We start from the raw sequence: 18,075 nt of genomic DNA on the forward strand, positions 1-18,075 counted from the left end.
TGTTTCCCATCCGTATCAACTCTATAACACCCCCTCCGTAACACCTCTACATCTGTATCAGTGTAAGTAGTCTATGAGTCTCTGTGTGAGTCTGTCTCAGTCAAAGTAGTCTATGGGTCTCTGTGTGAGTCTATGGGTCTCTCTGTGAGTCTATGGGTCTGTGTGGGTCTATGTGTCTGTATCAGTGTAAGTAGTCTATGAGTCTCTGTGTGAGTCTGTCTCAGTCTAAGTAATCTATGGGTCTCTGTGTGAGTCTGTGGGTCTCTGTGTGTCTCTCTCAGTGTAAGTAGTCTTTGGGTATGTGTGAGCATATGTATGTTGAATTTCTTTCGCACCGTACAAAGCCAACCGCGCCAATCAGAGGCGCGGGAGGGGGCGGGTAAGGACGAATCGTGAACATCGCAGGGTCGCGGAAGCAGGGGAGACCTTCATCCAGCAGCGGATTGATCATGGCCGATGAAGACGACCATAAAAAAGCCCACACAGTCGTGTGGCCGCCACCTTGTTCCACACAAGGGCTTCTTAGGGACAATCTGACGTCGTGTTGCAGGGTCCCGGCGAGTGATTTGGAAGCTTCATCCAACCAAGATAAAACAAATGTTTTTCTTTCCTTACCTCCCGCCTGCTGGGCAAAACGTATGGATATTGAGAATTCCATCTGCCTCGAGGAGGCTCCCAATGGGCCATTTAAAGCAGTCGGGTGCTCAGGATTGGAGACAACGGCCAATTGACGCCGTGACGGAGCGTAACGCGCGCACCCACCGTTGTGCATGCGGCGTATAAAGCCCCGGCAATTGTTTAAAAGCGTGCCTGATTAAACGCTAACACATTTCCCAGCTTTACATGACGATTTAAAATTAATTAACTGTGACGCAAAGGCAAAGATCTCCACCGTAGAGCCATAACAGACTTTTGGAGACGAGTGCTGTTCGCGATTATCAGCAACATATGAAAGCCGGCACTGTGGCACACGCCGGGGTGGGAGGCCAGCCACCACCACGCCCGGCCGCCTTTGTCTCCCTCGTGGCGATTTGTGTCACATCGCACCAGGTGCAGTACTCATGTGAGGCTGAGTCGACCTAGGGGAGGCCCAGAATGGCCCTCAAATGCATTATTGGACGGCCCCTGCTGACGGGACTCTGTAGAGTAGCATGGTGCGCTGCTTGGCGCCGATGGATGCGGTCCAAATCGCGCGGTCAACTTTTGAAGAGTAAAGATTCACAATCGTTTGTTGTTGTTGGTTGAGGCCAATAATGCTACGTAACGGATCTGACCAGATTGGTGTCGTGAAGAACCCTTCTCAAACTCAGCAAAGCCAAACAAACCGTAGCAACCACATTTAGCCCATTCGATACGCGACTTAATTGCTACATTGTGGCTGTTGTGTTCCATTGTTCTTGAACGTGGCGGTGACCTGATGAACAATGAGAATTGGCGAGCGAAATTGTTGCACACGCGACAATTAACAAAAAGACGTGGGGTAGTGGAGAGTTCTACGGCACGCAAAACTTGACCAGATAATTGTGGCCTAATCCAAGCAACAATTGTGAACCGCAATGTGCACTAGCTGTGAAATACGTCGTGTTTAGTTTGCCGAGAGTAAATCTTGAATCCAGCAGTGTTCACATTCTGTACCCTGCATCGCGCGTCTGCAACGCTCTTCCTTCCGATATTAGGAAGCCGCTGGTGCTGTGCACTTTTAAAACGTCTCGATGTAAAAGTGCATTTTCTTTAGAACTGCTTTTTGTGTTTCGTTTGTTGTCCCCCTCACCCCGCGCACCTCCGATTAGCGCGGTTGGCGACGTACGGTGGGAAAGAAGTTAAACGTACGTACATTTGATTGATTTACTTTTAATTTTAGTATATTTCACCCACCCCCCGCAAAAAGGAATACACATCACATTACAATCACATCTATTAACCCTCCCTAACCCTCGACATTTCACTCATTTTCCCAAGACCATACGAATAATAATGTGATTGTTGTCGTTGTTTTTATTCCACAGTTGTATATCCAAATTGTGCCACTAAATGAGAGACAGTACGCGCGTTGACTACCAAGGAGAGCCCGAGTCTCAAGGAGGATCCTGCCAAGTGGTTGTGGAAGAGAAGCGTGACGCTGCTGCTGTGGACGATCCCAATTGAGTGATGATAAGGTTACATTTTCTTTCCACCATTGGGATCTTTTTTGGCCATTACCTGTTACATTCTATCGAGATTGTTTCGTTGGTTTTTAGCTATCGGAGGAAACCTGAAAACCGGGGGGGGACAAACCTCATGCAGAACACAACGTACAAACACAATAATCGAATACGACTATTGTCTATGCTGTTTCCGTATCATTCATGCTTACCTGATGATGGTTGCTTGTGTTGCAACCGAAACGTCGTATTCTATTATTATTTTATTTTCTACGTGACCTTACCGAAAGAACCAAAGAGTAATTCCTGCAGTCACGAAAGCTTCGAATCTAGTTTGTACAAACACAACATACAAACGCTACAAGTGCAGGGACGCCGCGGTGGCTATGAGATGTTAACTCCCTCGTCTCGTATACAGGAGGTCGTGGGTTCGATCCCGACCCTGACGCCTGCTGCTGTATATGTGGGGTTCGCGTGTCTCTCTCTCCGTGGTCGCGTGGATTCTTCGCCGAGTCCTCCGATTTTTCCCTCCACATTTAGGAACAACATCACGCGTTTAGAGTATTTAGCTGCTATAAAGTTCCACGTGATAAGCCGCTTCGAGTGAAGCTATTATTTGTGGCAAGGTAGCTTATGAAGAAGTGCTACATAGCTCATTGGGGCCTTTTCTGGTAAAATAAAACAAAGCAAAATATAGTTCTAGTGATTGGGGCAAAGCGTACAAGGGCCTGCGGGGGAAGAGAGAGAGGCTTTTGAGTCTACTTTATATTATTTATGGTACCCGAGGTATCTGGTGCTACGGAGCAATTGTTGTTGTTGTTTTGCTGCCTTGCCCCCAAGCTTGCGTTTTGTCATTAACAAACCGTCAGGAATTTATGTACTTGTACAATTTGTACTTCTAAGACTGCATTTTTTTTTATTTGCAGGTGACTCTAATAAAGTTTTATTTTCACCTGAGTTTGGAATCGAACCCAGGCCCTTCTTTCGAGACACAAGTACTCTCACACCCTCCAACCCCCGACTACGACGCTGGCAACTCGGTGTTTGAACATCGACGACTCGAGACGTCGGCACACACCAAGGATGGGAATTCCCTGCAGAAATGACTGGGCAGCCCACAGGAACGGACCAGTTTGGCAGAGTGCCACCCCTGACCCCAGCACGTGCGCGCGTGTGGTTCAGTGGCGATCACGGCATCACCGCGTACCCACCGAGACACTTTGCATTGCTGCGGAGGACGGGGCTGCCTTGCCAGTTTCTGCATCGTGCAATACAAAAAAGGGGCGTAAATCCGCACGTTCGCTTGCGCAACACTCGCATGCACGTGCATCACAAAAAAACAAAGACTCCCCGTGTAGCCTATAACAGTGTTGGGGCAAATGCTGTTAGCGAGTAGCACCTATGAAGGTCGGCACGGCACACGAAGCGGGTGGGTGGCCAGCACCACGCCTGGTCGCCTTTGTCTCCCCAGTGGCGATGTTTACACACCGCAACCAGGTACTCATTTGAGGCTGGGTCGACCTAGGGAGGCAAAAGGACCGGTTCAGATCATCGTCACCGGTGTTGGCCGTGAGCGGGGATCGAACTCGGATGACCGGGTTCGGAGCGCAGTGCGCTAACCACTTCACCACCGCTGCTTATAAACGGTAGTGTGTGCATCGCGCACACAACAAAGACAAGACAAATATCTCCCCGTATAGCCTGAACAGACTGTAGGGGCACACACACGCACACACACTTGCGTGTTACACTTGAACCGCAGTTTTGTTTTTGTACCCTGCGCCGTGAGATGGCTTGAGCATCATCGCCTTGCGCTCGCCCGCAATACATCGCGATGCAAGATGACATCGGTAGGTCCCCTCCGCCACACCAAACCGCGCGTCGCTTGCCCCACGTCTTGTCATCACCGACGCAGTGCAGTGCAGATGGCTTCCCTCTGCTTTGGGTGGCCGTGCGGCGCAGGTGGTAACACTCTCGTGCCACAGCACAGGAGGAGGTTCTGGTTGAATTCCTGACTCTGTCGAGTTTGTATCACCCCCCCCCTTCCACCCTGTTCTTCGTGGGTTTCCTCTGGGATCTACGGTTGCACCTTCCCAGAGCTAAAAACAACACAACGTGTAACTCACCGGTATAGGACAATCACCCCAATGTTGCATTTTTTACTGCTATTGAGATTGCACGAAGCAACATCGAGTCCACGATTGCGAAAACATTTCAAGGCCCTCCTAAAAAAATTAAGTGCATCTGTAGACTTCCGTGAGTCGTGGCTCAACACGCATAGGACTGTAATGATGATAATAATAATAAAGACCCCAATCACCTGCAGGACTTCTGTAATATCTACAAATGTTCACTGTCTGCCACCTTTGGCTTTAGCCGTAGTGCCCAGGGTGTTGTAACATAATTTGTTGTTTCCGAACACATTTCAGAGTTCAGCCATCAGACCACGTCGAGGATTCTGTATTTAAGACCGAGACAGCAGGAAGACTTTCTTTACCGTTCTGGCTGTCGCCTGATGATGCTGGTTGTTGTTGTAATTACCGGCAAAATGTGTTACTCGAATTGTAAATGTTGTAGTGGGTTTACTCTCCAACACACAACCGGTTAGTGGCGTACTAGTAACTAATTGGCACGTTTTGTTTACGTGAAACACCTTACTCATTGGCTATGTCGGGTGGTGGCGGGTTTAACGACACATTTATATTTATGCAATCTATCCCAAAACAACCTCTATTATAGAGATGAGATGTAGCGAGCAGACGGGGGCGTATTGAGTGAACGACGTCGTGCGAGTAGGAATAAGCGGTCGTACGGCTGCCTCGGTGTAGCATCATCACACAAGGCACCGGGATGTTGCTGGATGCTTCGAGATGCTACCCACGCGACTCAGTCTTTGTTCGGCCTGCGCACGCATCTCACGTGTTGTCGCGGGCTGTGCTTTACCCTACTCGTCTCAAAGCTGCCATCGTATCTTGTTGCGCTCAGTGTTAATCATTTTATACGTTTGTTTACATTTCATAAATATGGTCAAACATTTATTCAACGAAAAATATTGTATCATTAATAGCTGCTAATCGAGTCACTTCACACACTTCCTCTCCACCCTCCTCCACGGCTACGTATTCCGTCGCTGAGCGACTCACATTTAAACGTGCATTTTTCACTAATTTTCATGTTTTCATTTCGTTAGTGAATTACATTATAACAAAATAAAACGCAGTAATTATGAAAGAAAAGTGTCAGTGGTGTTGGTTTTTTCGAAACTAAACCCCCTAAACCCATTAATTTCCATTAAATCAACCGTTGTTATTATAACGCGATTTTTTCATAACGCGGTGTTCTTCAGGACCACAACTAGCACCGCGTTATAGGAGAACAGACTGCACTTATTTATACTGCAGGAGGAATCTGATGAGCTATATAGCTCTTTTTCACAGATGTCCAGTAGGGGCACAGGGTAAGAACGTTACAACAAATAATACAAGAACACGATAGTAGTGCAAAGTACAAGAAAGGTAAACAAATCACCCAAACGCATACCAATACAACTAATCCCCATCCTACCAGGCAAAGCCCACTGAGGTATTAACTTGTTTTTCAGAAGCGACCTGGCCACAAATGATAGCTCAACAAAGTGGCTTATCACGTGGAAATTTTAGAGCAGCCAAATAAAATAAATGCCTGTTTCTAAATGTGGAGAGAAAAACTGGAGGACCCGAAGGAAAAAAAAATCCACCAGACCACAGAGAGAAAGACACACGAACTCCAAATATACAGCAGAAGGCGTCAGGGTCGGGATCGAAACCACCACGACCTCCTGTGTACCAGGCGAGGTAGTTAACATCTCCTAGCCACCGTGATGATGAGAGAGAGACATGCAAACTCCAAACATACAGCAGGCATCAGGGTCGGGATGGAACCCCCGCACCTCCTGCATGCCAGGCGAGGTAGTTACATCTCCTAGCCACCGTGGCACCCTGCACTGAGTGTAACCTTCGGCTCTGAGCCCTTCGTGGTTGTAGCAGAGAATTCCTGCACCCCGGGGCAGCCAGCAAAATCTTCCTCAAGTCCATTCACCCCGACGACCTCCCAAGTGGCAATTGAAAAGAAGTTGGACGACTGGAGGAGGGAGGGCCGACGGGCAGGCAGGGTGCCGCATGATGACACGAGGACAGACGTGAAGAGGCGCACAGAGCGACGGATTGAGACACGGGGGGAGAGGCTGCAGCGGCGTACACGCAGACGCAGGCAGATCACGTGAAGGACAAATAGAAAGCAACGCAGAAACATCGAGAGTTGGTCAGAGAGACGCAATGACAGAGATGGGAAAGGACGCAGAGTGCTCGCCACAAACGGACCACAATAACTCGCTGATATCGTCAAGGATCATAAACCATCATCACGCAAACTCCTGTCGTCCTCGTAGCAGCGGCTTTTGGCTGGTCATTGAACAAATCCGGTGGTCACTGCATCGCGCACTTTCAGATGCCCTTCTGCTGCCGTCTGGAACGCTCTTCCTTCTGATATTAGGAAGCCATTGGGAGCTATGCACTTTTAATTCATCATCTAGATTGACAAACTCATTACTTTAGAATCGATTTTTTGTGTTTAGTTTGTTATCCTGCCCCGTACGCCTCCGATTAGCATGCTTGGTTACGTACGGTGCGAAAGAAGTTCAGCAATTGGCCACACTTCACCACACTGCTCGGTGCAGGCGCGTGAAGTTGGGGAATGAATGTTGGAGCGACAAAGCATGTTCGCTGCATCGCTGACAGACATGAGATTAGCCACGCAGGAGCAGCCGTCTACAGCGCCCGAGGTTAATGCATTGGCGGTCGCCATTCGCGGTGCAGTCTTCCATGCTGCACAGCCCTAGGGATTTGGTGATAGGCAGGGACACGGAGATATGCAAATGCCGTGTACACACACGCGCACACACGTGGCCACGAATAATGCGGAGTTGCGATGAATAGGAGGGACAGAGAGCAGACTGAGAGATGCAGGGGCCGACCGCTGGAATCGACGACGTGACAAGTGAACAGACGGGGGACAAACAGACAGATCGAGACGCGCAGGCGAGGGTGATTCACGGTCAGCGTGACAACAAATCAGACATCGCTCTCGGAGCAATTCCGGTTGTGCTAGCCCCCCCCCCCGCGCGCTCGAGACGGAATCCGCAGCGAAAGACCTAGAGGCAGCGGTTTTAATCACTGTTGTGAAAACAGAGGTATGTTGGGAGCTCACACGGAAAAGTTTAGGGTTCGTGCGAAAGGGGACACATTTTTTGTCATCTCTTCAGATCCATCTCACCAATTTTGTAGGCGTGTACGTACGTTGAGCTTCTGTCGCACTGTACGTAGCCAACCGTGCTAATCGGGTGAAGGATCGATGAGCACGGTTGGCTATGTACGGTGCGAAAGAAGTTTAACATGCATACATACAAGGAGAAAAACTAAACACAAAAAGCAGTTCTAAAGAAATTACTTATCAATCTACATTATTTAAAAGGGTATAGCTCCAATGGCTTCCGAATATCGGAGGGAAGAGCGTTCCAGACGGCCGCAGAAGTGCATCTAAAAGCGCGCGATTATGCACTCCCAGAAGCTCGTCCGATTGATAGGTTCTGTAATACATGGAGGGACAGATATGTGAGGCGGAATGTGTGTTTTGAAGTTTTTTCGCACGATACGTATCCAACCGTATTAATCGAAGGTGCAGGGGAAGGACAATCAACTAAACACAAAAAGCAGTTCTAAAGAAATTAGTTTCCAATCTAGATGATGATTTAAAAGTGCATAGCTCCAGTGGTTACTCATATCAGAAAGAGCATTCCAGACGGTCGCAAAAGCGCATCTGAAAGCGCGTGGATGTGGTGTTCCATGGCTAGCCAAAAGCTCCTGCGAGGATGAGTGGAATTCGCGTAGTGATGTTTTACGCTTCTTGACGATTGCATCACCATCGCATTGCTGGATTGGTTTAATTGCAGTGTTTTATTTGCTTTACCAAACAATTCCCATTGAAAGAATGTACGTGTCATACATTTGTCTGAAGAAGCTTCGTTGAGTTGCAGGACTTTTTTATATGGGTGGTCTTCCACGTTTGGCCAAATCCATTTTACATAGAGCCTGCATGTACTTTTTAAGGAAACCAGAGTTTACCTGGATTATAAAGACAAAAAATCCCCGTATAGCATCAATAGACTGTTGGGGCAAGTGATGTAAGTGAGCAGCACCTCTGAAGACCGGCACGGCAATGTTTACACACCGCACCAGGTACTCAATTGAGGCTGAGTCGACCTAGGGGAGGCCCAGGGCCGATTCAACATAATGGTTACCGGTGTTGGCCGTAAGCGGAAATCGAACTCGGCACGCCACGTTCGTAGCGCAGCGGAGCGCGAACCGCTACACCACCACTCCCCACAAAACACACACACTCTCGATGGTCTTCAGATGGGCTCTCCATCCCACTTCCTGTACTGGCCATCCTGCAGCCCAGTGGGCTTGAAAGTTCTGCGCGTCCGTCACGTGAGACCGAGCGGCAATCGCGTGAAGGCCAATTACGACATCACCAACTCTTCTCCCATCACTTGCAAACCAGGGCCCGGATGTAGGTTCTTGTAGGCCCTAGGCACTTCTGTTTCGTCGGCCTTCAGCGCTAACTCTACAGCTGATGCTGCTGCCCCATGTCACTACTACCGCTGCTATCGCTCCGCTTATCTCACGTCGTAACTTCGTCCATAGGACAACACCGCCGCCTTTGTCTTCCCTTGCACTGCTCTCTATTGAAAATGAGATTGAAGGTAAAACACCATTTGAAGATGTTATATATAATTCTGCAATGAAAAAAATCTCCAAAAGTTCATCTCCGATCTTAATTAATCACTCACCTTATGAGAAAAAAAACTATTGACATGAATCTGGATATTGTTGCTATATAAATATATGTATTCAAGAAGACATCTTGGTTACATTGTTTTATATAATATACCATAATAAAACATGGTCAACCTTTCATTTCGTCAGCCCTTTTAGTTTCCATAGGCCCCGAGGCACAGTGCCTACTGTGGCCTATTGGACAATACGGCCCTGCTTGCAAAGTTTTGATGAGGATCCTCCTGAGGTGAGCTCTGGGTGCTTGCCCAATGATCTCACCCGGGTGGGCAGTCGTTGCAGTGTCCTCACCTCCGTCCTGCACGCACGCTCCATCCCTCATCACACCAGCGGCTCTTCACTAATGTTTGCTAGTACTCTAAACGCGTGATGTTAATTCTAAATATGGAGGGGGCAAAAAAGCGGAGGACCCGCGATATTTTTTTTTACACGCGACCAACGGTGAGAGAGAGAGACATGCAAACTCAAAATATACAGCAGACGTCGTCAAGGTTGGGATCGAACCCACGACCTCCTGCATACCAGGCGAAAGTATTAACATCTCCTAGCCACCGCGTTATGCACGCGACTCACTAAATACGCCCGATCCGTGGCACCTTTCACGATAATGCCTGCAAAGGGGGTAGGGTGTGGGGGGATGCACTTTCGCCGATAAGAAAACATCATCAGAGAACCGCCGCCCATTTGAAACCATTGGGGGTTTGACAGCAGCACGACGACGACGACGATGATGATGGGGTGGGGTGTGTTCACTCTTCTGGTATTATCGGGGGTGGGGCAGTAAAAGCCACCAGTGGGGGGCCGCCAGTGGCCCGTGGTGGCCTTGCAATGAAGAATGCTGCGCTACAAACCTTCTCTTCCTGCACGAGCAGAGCTTGCCTACAATGCCTCATCGTCACGTTTCATTTCAAACTACTCAAGTTGCTCACTTGCACCATCGTGAAAATACAATTCCAAACATCCTTCCGCGTACAACCTATACTCAAACATCCGAAGGTAACTTGCCAGAACGTTGTATTCGTTGCTGATGCAGCAACGCATGACTCTTGCAAAATGATTATGGACAGTAGTCAATCACAATCTTTTCCTGCTCAAGCAGTAGTGCCTCTTGCCCATCTTTTCACTACTGTGTTACTGTTTTTATACCAGGTAAGGCCCACTGAGCTGGGCGCCACGGTGGGCTAGGAGATGTTAACTACCTCGCCTGATATACAGGTCAAGGGTTCGATCCTAACACTGACGCCTGCTATATAGTTGGAGTTTGCATGTCTCTCTCTCCCCGTGGTCACGTGGATTTTTCTCCGGGTGATCTGGGATTTTCCTCCACATTGAGAAACATACGTTAAAAGTATTTGGCTGCTATAAATTTACACATAAGCCACTTCGTCGAGCTATCATTAGTGGCCCAGTTGCTTCTGATAAAAAAGCCAAATATTCTAAACGCGTGATGTTGATTTTAATTGTGGAGAGAAAAACCGGAGGACCCGGAGAAAATCCACGCCACCGCGGGGAGAGAGAGACACGTGAACCCCAAATGTACAGCAGGCGTCGTCAGGGGGTTGGAATCGAGCCCACAACCTCCTGCATACCAGGCGAGGGACATAACATCTATCCACGACGTTATACACGTGACTAACTAAATACACCCTACCCGTGACACCTTTCACGCTAACGCCTGCAAGAGGAGCCGGTGTCCTTGCAAATGTCACACACCTTGTTTTCGGTAATCCCCACCACCAACCACAACAACAACGACGACCCAGCCAAGGCCCCAGCTCGCAAACTGCATCGTTGGCAAAAGAAAACATCTCCGAGTCTCTCGGGGTTTGAAATATGCAAAATTCACCCAATTAATTTGCACCCCCCTTGTTCGTCCACGGACATTTGAATAAATGTACACAAGTGGCGAGGTAGCTTATCTCCCTTGAAAATGGGACACGTTTGATTTATTTATAGACTCGCACAGAGACCCATAGAAACAAATAGACTCACAGAGACACAAAGTTTGTTGTTCTTCCCTCACACCTCCGATTATTACGGTTGGCGACGTACGGTGAAAAAGAAGTTCAACATACATGCATGTATCCACACCACTGCAGTCGTTTTACAAAGTATTCCGATTTAATTGACGGGGATATTGCGGCATGAGTACAGCCTAAAGTGATGGCTGTGTTACAATACAAGCAAGAACACTGGATGAGATAAAAGCAACTGGAAAAAATAATGTGGCCCCTTTGAGCGTGCCGGGGATTCTAAGAGGTTCGCGGCAGAGTGAGGGAGTTGAAAGTTCAGGAGAGAATGTGTCAGCAGAGCTCGCTGTGAGCGTAATTCAGTTCAAATTATAGGGAGGGCAGGTTGTTATGGAAACAGACAATTTGCAGTCTCACACCAAGAGGCCAGCAATGAAGGCAAAGAAGCCACAGCCTGCCAGGGGGGAAGCCTGTAAAACCATTTGGAGAGCAGATGTGCCTGTTGGTGCCCAATTGCGGGATCTGGCAGACGAAAGAGAAGGGGAGAGCGTAATGAAGAGGTGACCTGTCTCGACCCTCCTTGACACTCACCGTCAAAGATCAGCTCTCCGACGCATCAAAAAAGTTGAATTTAAACTCTTGTGCGGCGCAGCGGAAACCGTTTGGGCGTGCAGTCGTGGCTACGGCAGCGGCGGTGCTGGCGGACGGCGCCCCGATGCTCGCGGGCCAAGCGTCGGAGAGGACCTCCGCAGGAGTGGCGCTAGCCTCCGCCGTGGCCCCCGTGGAGGCCGGCGCGTTGCCTGCGGACGCGTTCTCTCCGGCCGAGTGGAGCCTGTTGCGGCACTCCTTGCTGACGCAAGCCTTGTAGAACACGCTCTTAGGCTTCGCCGGCACCGGCACCAGCTTCATGGTCTTCATGGCTGCAAAAATAAATACTTTTTAAAAAATGTATACATTACAAAAAGGGGAACAATTCCATTGTTTTCAGGAGACTATAAAAAAAAAACGATATTTTTTCCATTTTAGAAGTCCAAATAATGCCTCGTGTTTAATTCCTGCAGTCAAGATAGTTTTTTTTACGAGCATAAAATGTAGTAGATCCCCTCTTAATGATGGTGGGGCCACTGGCGGGGCCGCCAGTGGCCCCACGGTGGCCTTGCAATGGAGAACACCGGTGTAGAGTATTGTATAGCACAGGGAGAAAAATCGCGTGCAGACGAACCTCGCTGCCTCCTCACCGGAGGCTGGGAACATCACCGCATGGTGATCGGGGAGCCACGAGGGCCGCTTGGGGGGATGAGACGGGGACAAGGCGGCGCCGCGCGTAGTTCTTGCGCGGCGGCAGTAGCCGCAGCAGCATCACCGTGAGCAGTACAGTTACAGCGTGCGCAGGAATCTCGCGGTCAACCGCAAACGGTCGAGACGTTACAGGGGGGATGCCACCGCTGTGGTATTCACTTCCACTCCGCTGACTCCCAAACCCCTCACCCCCCCCAATCTCTTTATTCAAATAGCGCCTTGAGACGCGACTTCATTTCAAGGGCTTTTCCTCTTTCTTAAACCATTCTAATTGAGGTAGGATTTCATTGGCGCGAGCCCTGAGCACACGCGCGTGAGTTGTGTACAGGGGAAAATGTCAAAACTGGGTGGTTTTTAACTTTTGCCGACAAAACTGGATCCCAAATGTCAAAACTGGGTGGTCTTGGAAAACGACAGGCAAAACAGGGTGGTGCTTTTTGATATGACAAAACTGGGTGATGTTCAATGTGGACAAATGTCAAAACTGGGTGAAGAAGGTGTACGATTTAATGTATCATTTTGTACACGTTTAGGTCCTTGCGTTATTCATCCATATGTCGCCACAGATTTAGAGCGTTCCAAATGATGTTTCTCGTGGCTCATTTCCATACCTTGCACCACAAACTTCCCGTTTGCATACTGGCACAGTGTGCCAGCTCGCTACTACAGTAACACTTACTTGCCATATGTATACTGGCACAGTGTGCCAGCTTGCAACTACAGTAACACTTTCAGCTCGCGAACATACACGAACTTGCCATTTGTATACTGGTACAGTGTGCCAGCTTGCATGCTACACCTACTACAGTAGAACAACGGTAGATAGTGTTTGCGTCGAGAAGTATGGTGCTGCACACTTAGAACAAAACATGTTTGTTACATATATATAACTACTTCGACGGGCAAGAGCGCTTGTTGTGGCCCTTGGCGCGACAGAAGGAGCACCGCGTGAGGCCCAATGGGCCACCTTCGCCACGGTTGCGAATCCGACGCTTCTTCGGGCGGCCAGCCTTCTTCTGGCGAGGAGGTGGCATCATGGTGTTGTCGCGTTGCAGCTCCTCGACAATGGGCAGCTCGATACCGGCAACCGAGGTCCATGTCGTGTTGATGGCAGAGACTTGGTAACACACCGCACATGCGTCGTAGAGCTCGGGCATCCGCCCAAACGCCATGAGGGCACGAATGTAGTGCCGACACGGCAAGCCCATCTGCTTCATGTACCCGCACGTGCACGACCGAGAGCTGAGATCGACTCGGCGCTTGGCAGAGGCGTAGGCGTCTGGATCCTTGACGTATGCACGCGTCGAGGTACTCTCGTAGACCTTGTACCTCGGGGCCAACGCCTGCTGAGCGTCGATGAGTCCTTGAGCGTACGGCGTAATGACACGCCCTTGAGCGGCCCACTTCTCGGCGTCGCTGCGGTGGGCAAAGGCCGTCGTCATCATGTCTTCCATGTGGTGCATGAGGAAGTGGAAGGGGTCCATCTCGCGAGCCGGCAGGGCCTCGCTGTTCGTGGACTCCACAAAGTTCGTCGTGCGCCAGCCGTACAATGGCGTCGTGTGCAGGTGCGGGTAGAGCGCCCACGTGTGGGGGTCGATCTTGTTGTAGTACGTGGCCGCCGCAGGCAGAGCTACGCCCAAGCAGCCCAAGGAGCTGCGGAACGCGGCCTCGGAGGCGCACCCTTGGGCATCGTAGATGATGCCTTGGAGGTCGGGCGTGAACGCGGAGCCGATGTTGTCCACGCCGTTGCAGATCAAATGCGGCGTGCAGTGGATGAGCATGAGGTCCTTCCAGTCGGAGGCTAGGATGCCCGTGCCACGATCGCAGAAGACCGGCGTGCCGTCGAGCTCGATGTCGTTGGTCGTGCAGCAGTTGAGAAACCAGTCGCAGGCCGCTGCCGTCTCGGACGGCACCAGCGCCAAGGCGAGAAGGACGTTGCGGTTGTTGCCATCGCGCCCAACGAGGACGAGCATGGTTCCATTGTAGGCGCGCGCCTTCATGTGCGACCCGTCGATGCCGACGACGCGTTGAAGACTTGGCTGCAACGAGCGTGCGATCGGGTTGCAGATGAACGCACCCCAGAAGATGCCCGCGTCTTCTCGCACACTGCAGGTCGTCGCGTTGAGCTTGCCGAACGTCTCCACCAGCGAGTTGATGAACTCGAAGCCTGCATGGGCCGCACTCTCGTTCGCCGCGATGCACGTGTCCTTGGCGCGGTACATCATCCGGGTCGGGACAATGACGCGAGCGACGTCGGCGACCTGGGCAATGACAGTCGGTGCGGAGGTACGGGGGTTGGCGCGAAAGGCCGAACGGGCTGTCGTGTTCGCCTCCACTTGGCGCTGCGTGATCTTGGTAGTGCCCGTGCAGCCGTGGTGATCCGTGCACAGCGCCGAGACGCGGAAGCCGCGTCGTTCCCCCGTGAGCTTCGTCAGCTTCACCTTGAAGGAACAAGGTGTTGAACTAGAGCAGACGATGGCAACGTGCCGTCCGCCGCTTCGCTTGAGGTCAAGGACCGCGCGCTTGCCTTGTTGCAAAGCAAAGTCTTGGATGCCGTGGATGGCCTCGCGGCGCGTGGTAAAAGTCTTCTTGGGGTGGAGGGTTGCCATTCGAATGTGAGCAAGGTGGCAGTGCGCCCGCCTGGTCGCAAGCCCGCCCCGAGCTCACTTCCGAGTCCGAGCCGTAGCTTGAAATGTTGGTCGTTGGGGTGCTGGCACACTGTGCCAGCGCACAAATATCAAGTGTGTGTAGTTATATGGTGCTGGCACACTGTGCCAGCATACTAATACCACGTGTTTAGATGAATGGGGTGCTGGCACAGTGTGCCAGTATACAAATACCAAGTGTTTGGATGAATGGGGTGCTGGCACACTGTGCTAGTATACAATTATCAAGTGTATTTGACAAATGTCAAAACTGGGTGCACCCTGAGTGTCCAAAACTCAAGTTTTTGGCCACCCAGGGTGCACCCAGTTTTGACATTTGGGATCCAGTTTTGTCGGCAAAAGTTAAAAACCACCCAGTTTTGACATTTTCCCTTTGTACAGTGTCTTGTGATCTCCGGGTGAAAGGCGCTTTATAAGCGTACGTTATTATCAGTCTAATTATTATTTCTACCATCCCAAGCATCTTTATTAACACATTAACGTATTAAGGAGCGTGTCATCACGCGCGCATTGATACGAATGAGCGCACGGGCGGCAATTTGCCGCCCACTCCTTAGGCGTGCAGTGAATGGGTGGTGCCGCTCTCGTGAATATTAACTACGAGTGGAGAGGAGACTGCAGTGCCTGGCAACGTGATTGGGCTACACAAGACGAGTGAACGGCAGTGGCCGCACACCGAGTTATCCAATGAATCGCTCATTCACTCGGATCTACCAATGCAATTTTAAACCCCCCCCCCCCCACAAGATATGACAGCCTGTCAAAATACATTCAATACAAAGACTGAAAATGTTATGTTCTTTGTTTATTTCATTACTCCTAAGGCAAAACATATTATTATTGATACAACAAATAGCGTGCCTACTTAATTTTAGATAGAAATTACTTTCATTTCCATTCACACGTTCAAGACAACTAATTAGCATAAGATACGTTGAAAATACTTAAACTGAACCCAAGAATCCCAAGAACCGTTGTATATTTCCACATGTACGGTAAAGCATTAACATAAATTATGCAGCACTTCATCATGCACGCAAGCGAGCGCGTGTGGCGGACACAGACCCCATCACAGCGGTGTCTACCTGAGGGAGTACAGGCGGACACAGACCCCGTCACAGCGGTGTCTACCTGAGGTACTACAGGCGGACACAGACCCCGTCACAGCGGTGTCTACCTGAAGTAGTACAGGCGGACACAGACCCCATCACAGCGTTGTCTACCTGAGGTAGTACAGGCGGACACAGACCCCGTCACAGCGGTGTCTACCTGAGGTAGTACAGGCGGACACAGACCCCGTCACAGCGGTGTCTACCTGAGGTACTACAGGCGGACACAGACCCCGTCACAGCGGTGTCTACCTGAGGTACTACAGGCGGACACAGACCCCGTCACAGCGGTGTCTACCTGAGGTAGTACAGGCGGACACAGACCCCATCACAGCGGTGTCTACCTGAGGTAGTACAGGCGGACACAGACCCCGTCACAGCGGTGTCTACCTGAGGTACTAGGCGGACACAGACCCCGTCACAGCGGTGTCTACCTGAAGTAGTACAGGCGGACACAGACCCCGTCACAGCGAACTCTACCTGAGGTACTACAGGCGGACACAGACCCCGTCACAGCGGTGTCTACCTGAAGTAGTACAGGCGGACACAGACCCCATCACAGCGTTGTCTACCTGAGGTAGTACAGGCGGACACAGACCCCGTCACAGCGGTGTCTACCTGAGGTAGTACAGGCGGACACAGACCCCGTCACAGCGGTGTCTACCTGAGGTACTACAGGCGGACACAGACCCCGTCACAGCGGTGTCTACCTGAAGTAGTACAGGCGGACACAGACCCCATCACAGCGGTGTCTACCTGAGGTAGTACAGGCGGACACAGACCCCGTCACAACGGTGTCTACCTGAGGTAGTACAGGCGGACACAGACCCCGTCACAGCGGTGTCTACCTGAAGTAGTACAGGCGGACACAGACCCCGTCACAGCGGTGTCTACCTGAAGTAGTACAGGCGGACACAGACCCCGTCACAGCGGTGTCTACCTGAAGTAGTACAGGCGGACACAGACCCCATCACAGCGGTGTCTATCTGAGGTAGTACAGGCGGACACAGACCCCATCACAGCGGTGTCTACCTGAGGTAGTACAGGCGGACACAGACCCCGTCACAGCGGTGTCTACCTGAGGTGGTACAGGCGGACACAGACCCCGTCACAGCGGTGTCTACCTGAGGTAGTACAGGCGGACACAGACCCCGTCACAACGGTGTCTACCTGAGGTAGTACAGGCGGACACAGACCCCGTCACAGCGGTGTCTACCTGAAGTAGTACAGGCAGACACAGACCCCATCACAGCGGTGTCTATCTGAGGTAGTACAGGCGGACACAGACCCCGTCACAGCGGTGTCTACCTGAGGTAGTACAGGCGGACACAGACCCCATCACAGCGGTGTCTACCTGAGGTAGTACAGGCGGACACAGACCCCCGTCACAGCGGTGTCTACCTGAGGTAGTACAGGCGGACACAGACCCCGTCACAGCGGTGTCTACCTGAGGTAGTACAGGCGGACACAGACCCCGTCACAGCGGTGTCTACCTGTGGTAGTACAGGCGGACACAGACCCCGTCACAGCGGTGTCTACCTGAAGTAGTACAGGCGGACACAGACCCCATCACAGCGGTGTCTACCTGAGGTAGTACAGGCGGATACAGACCTCATCACAGCGGTGTCTACCTGAGGTAGTACAGGCGGACACAGACCCCATCACAGCGGTGTCTACCTGAGGTAGTACAGGCGGACACAGACCCCGTCACAGCGGTGTCTACCTGAGGTAGTACAGGCGGACACAGACCCCGTCACAGCGGTGTCTACCTGAAGTAGTACAGGCGGACACAGACCCCGTCACAGCGGTGTCTACCTGAGGTAGTACAGGCGGACACAGACCCAGTCACAGCGGTGTCTACCTGAGGTAGTACAGGCGGACACAGACCCCATCACAGCGGTGTCTACCTGAGGTACTACAGGCGGACACAGACCCCGTCACAGCGGTGTCTACCTGAAGTAATACAGGCGGACACAGACCCCATCACAGCGGTGTCTACC

At 51.0% G+C, this 18,075-nt stretch overlaps 1 protein-coding gene across 4 annotated transcripts in view; it reads right to left on the reverse strand.

Annotated features, from left to right (window-relative positions):
• Positions 1 to 10,942: 10,942 nt before the first annotated feature.
• C1H8orf33 (chromosome 1 C8orf33 homolog) overlaps positions 10,943 to 18,075 on the reverse strand; it is a 35,987-nt gene continuing 28,854 nt past the window's right edge. For all 4 annotated transcript variants that reach the window (XM_078598165.1, XM_078598185.1, XM_078598192.1 and 1 more), the window contains exon 6: positions 10,943 to 11,921. In XM_078598165.1, the coding sequence (XP_078454291.1) occupies positions 11,602 to 11,921 (320 nt within the window). In that variant the 3' untranslated portion in view covers positions 10,943 to 11,601. The remainder of the gene's footprint in view (positions 11,922 to 18,075) is intronic.

Source organism: Lampetra planeri, chromosome 1, assembly GCF_965212315.1.
Source record: "Lampetra planeri chromosome 1, kcLamPlan1.2.h2, whole genome shotgun sequence".
NCBI classification, from domain to species: Eukaryota; Metazoa; Chordata; class Hyperoartia; order Petromyzontiformes; family Petromyzontidae; genus Lampetra; species Lampetra planeri.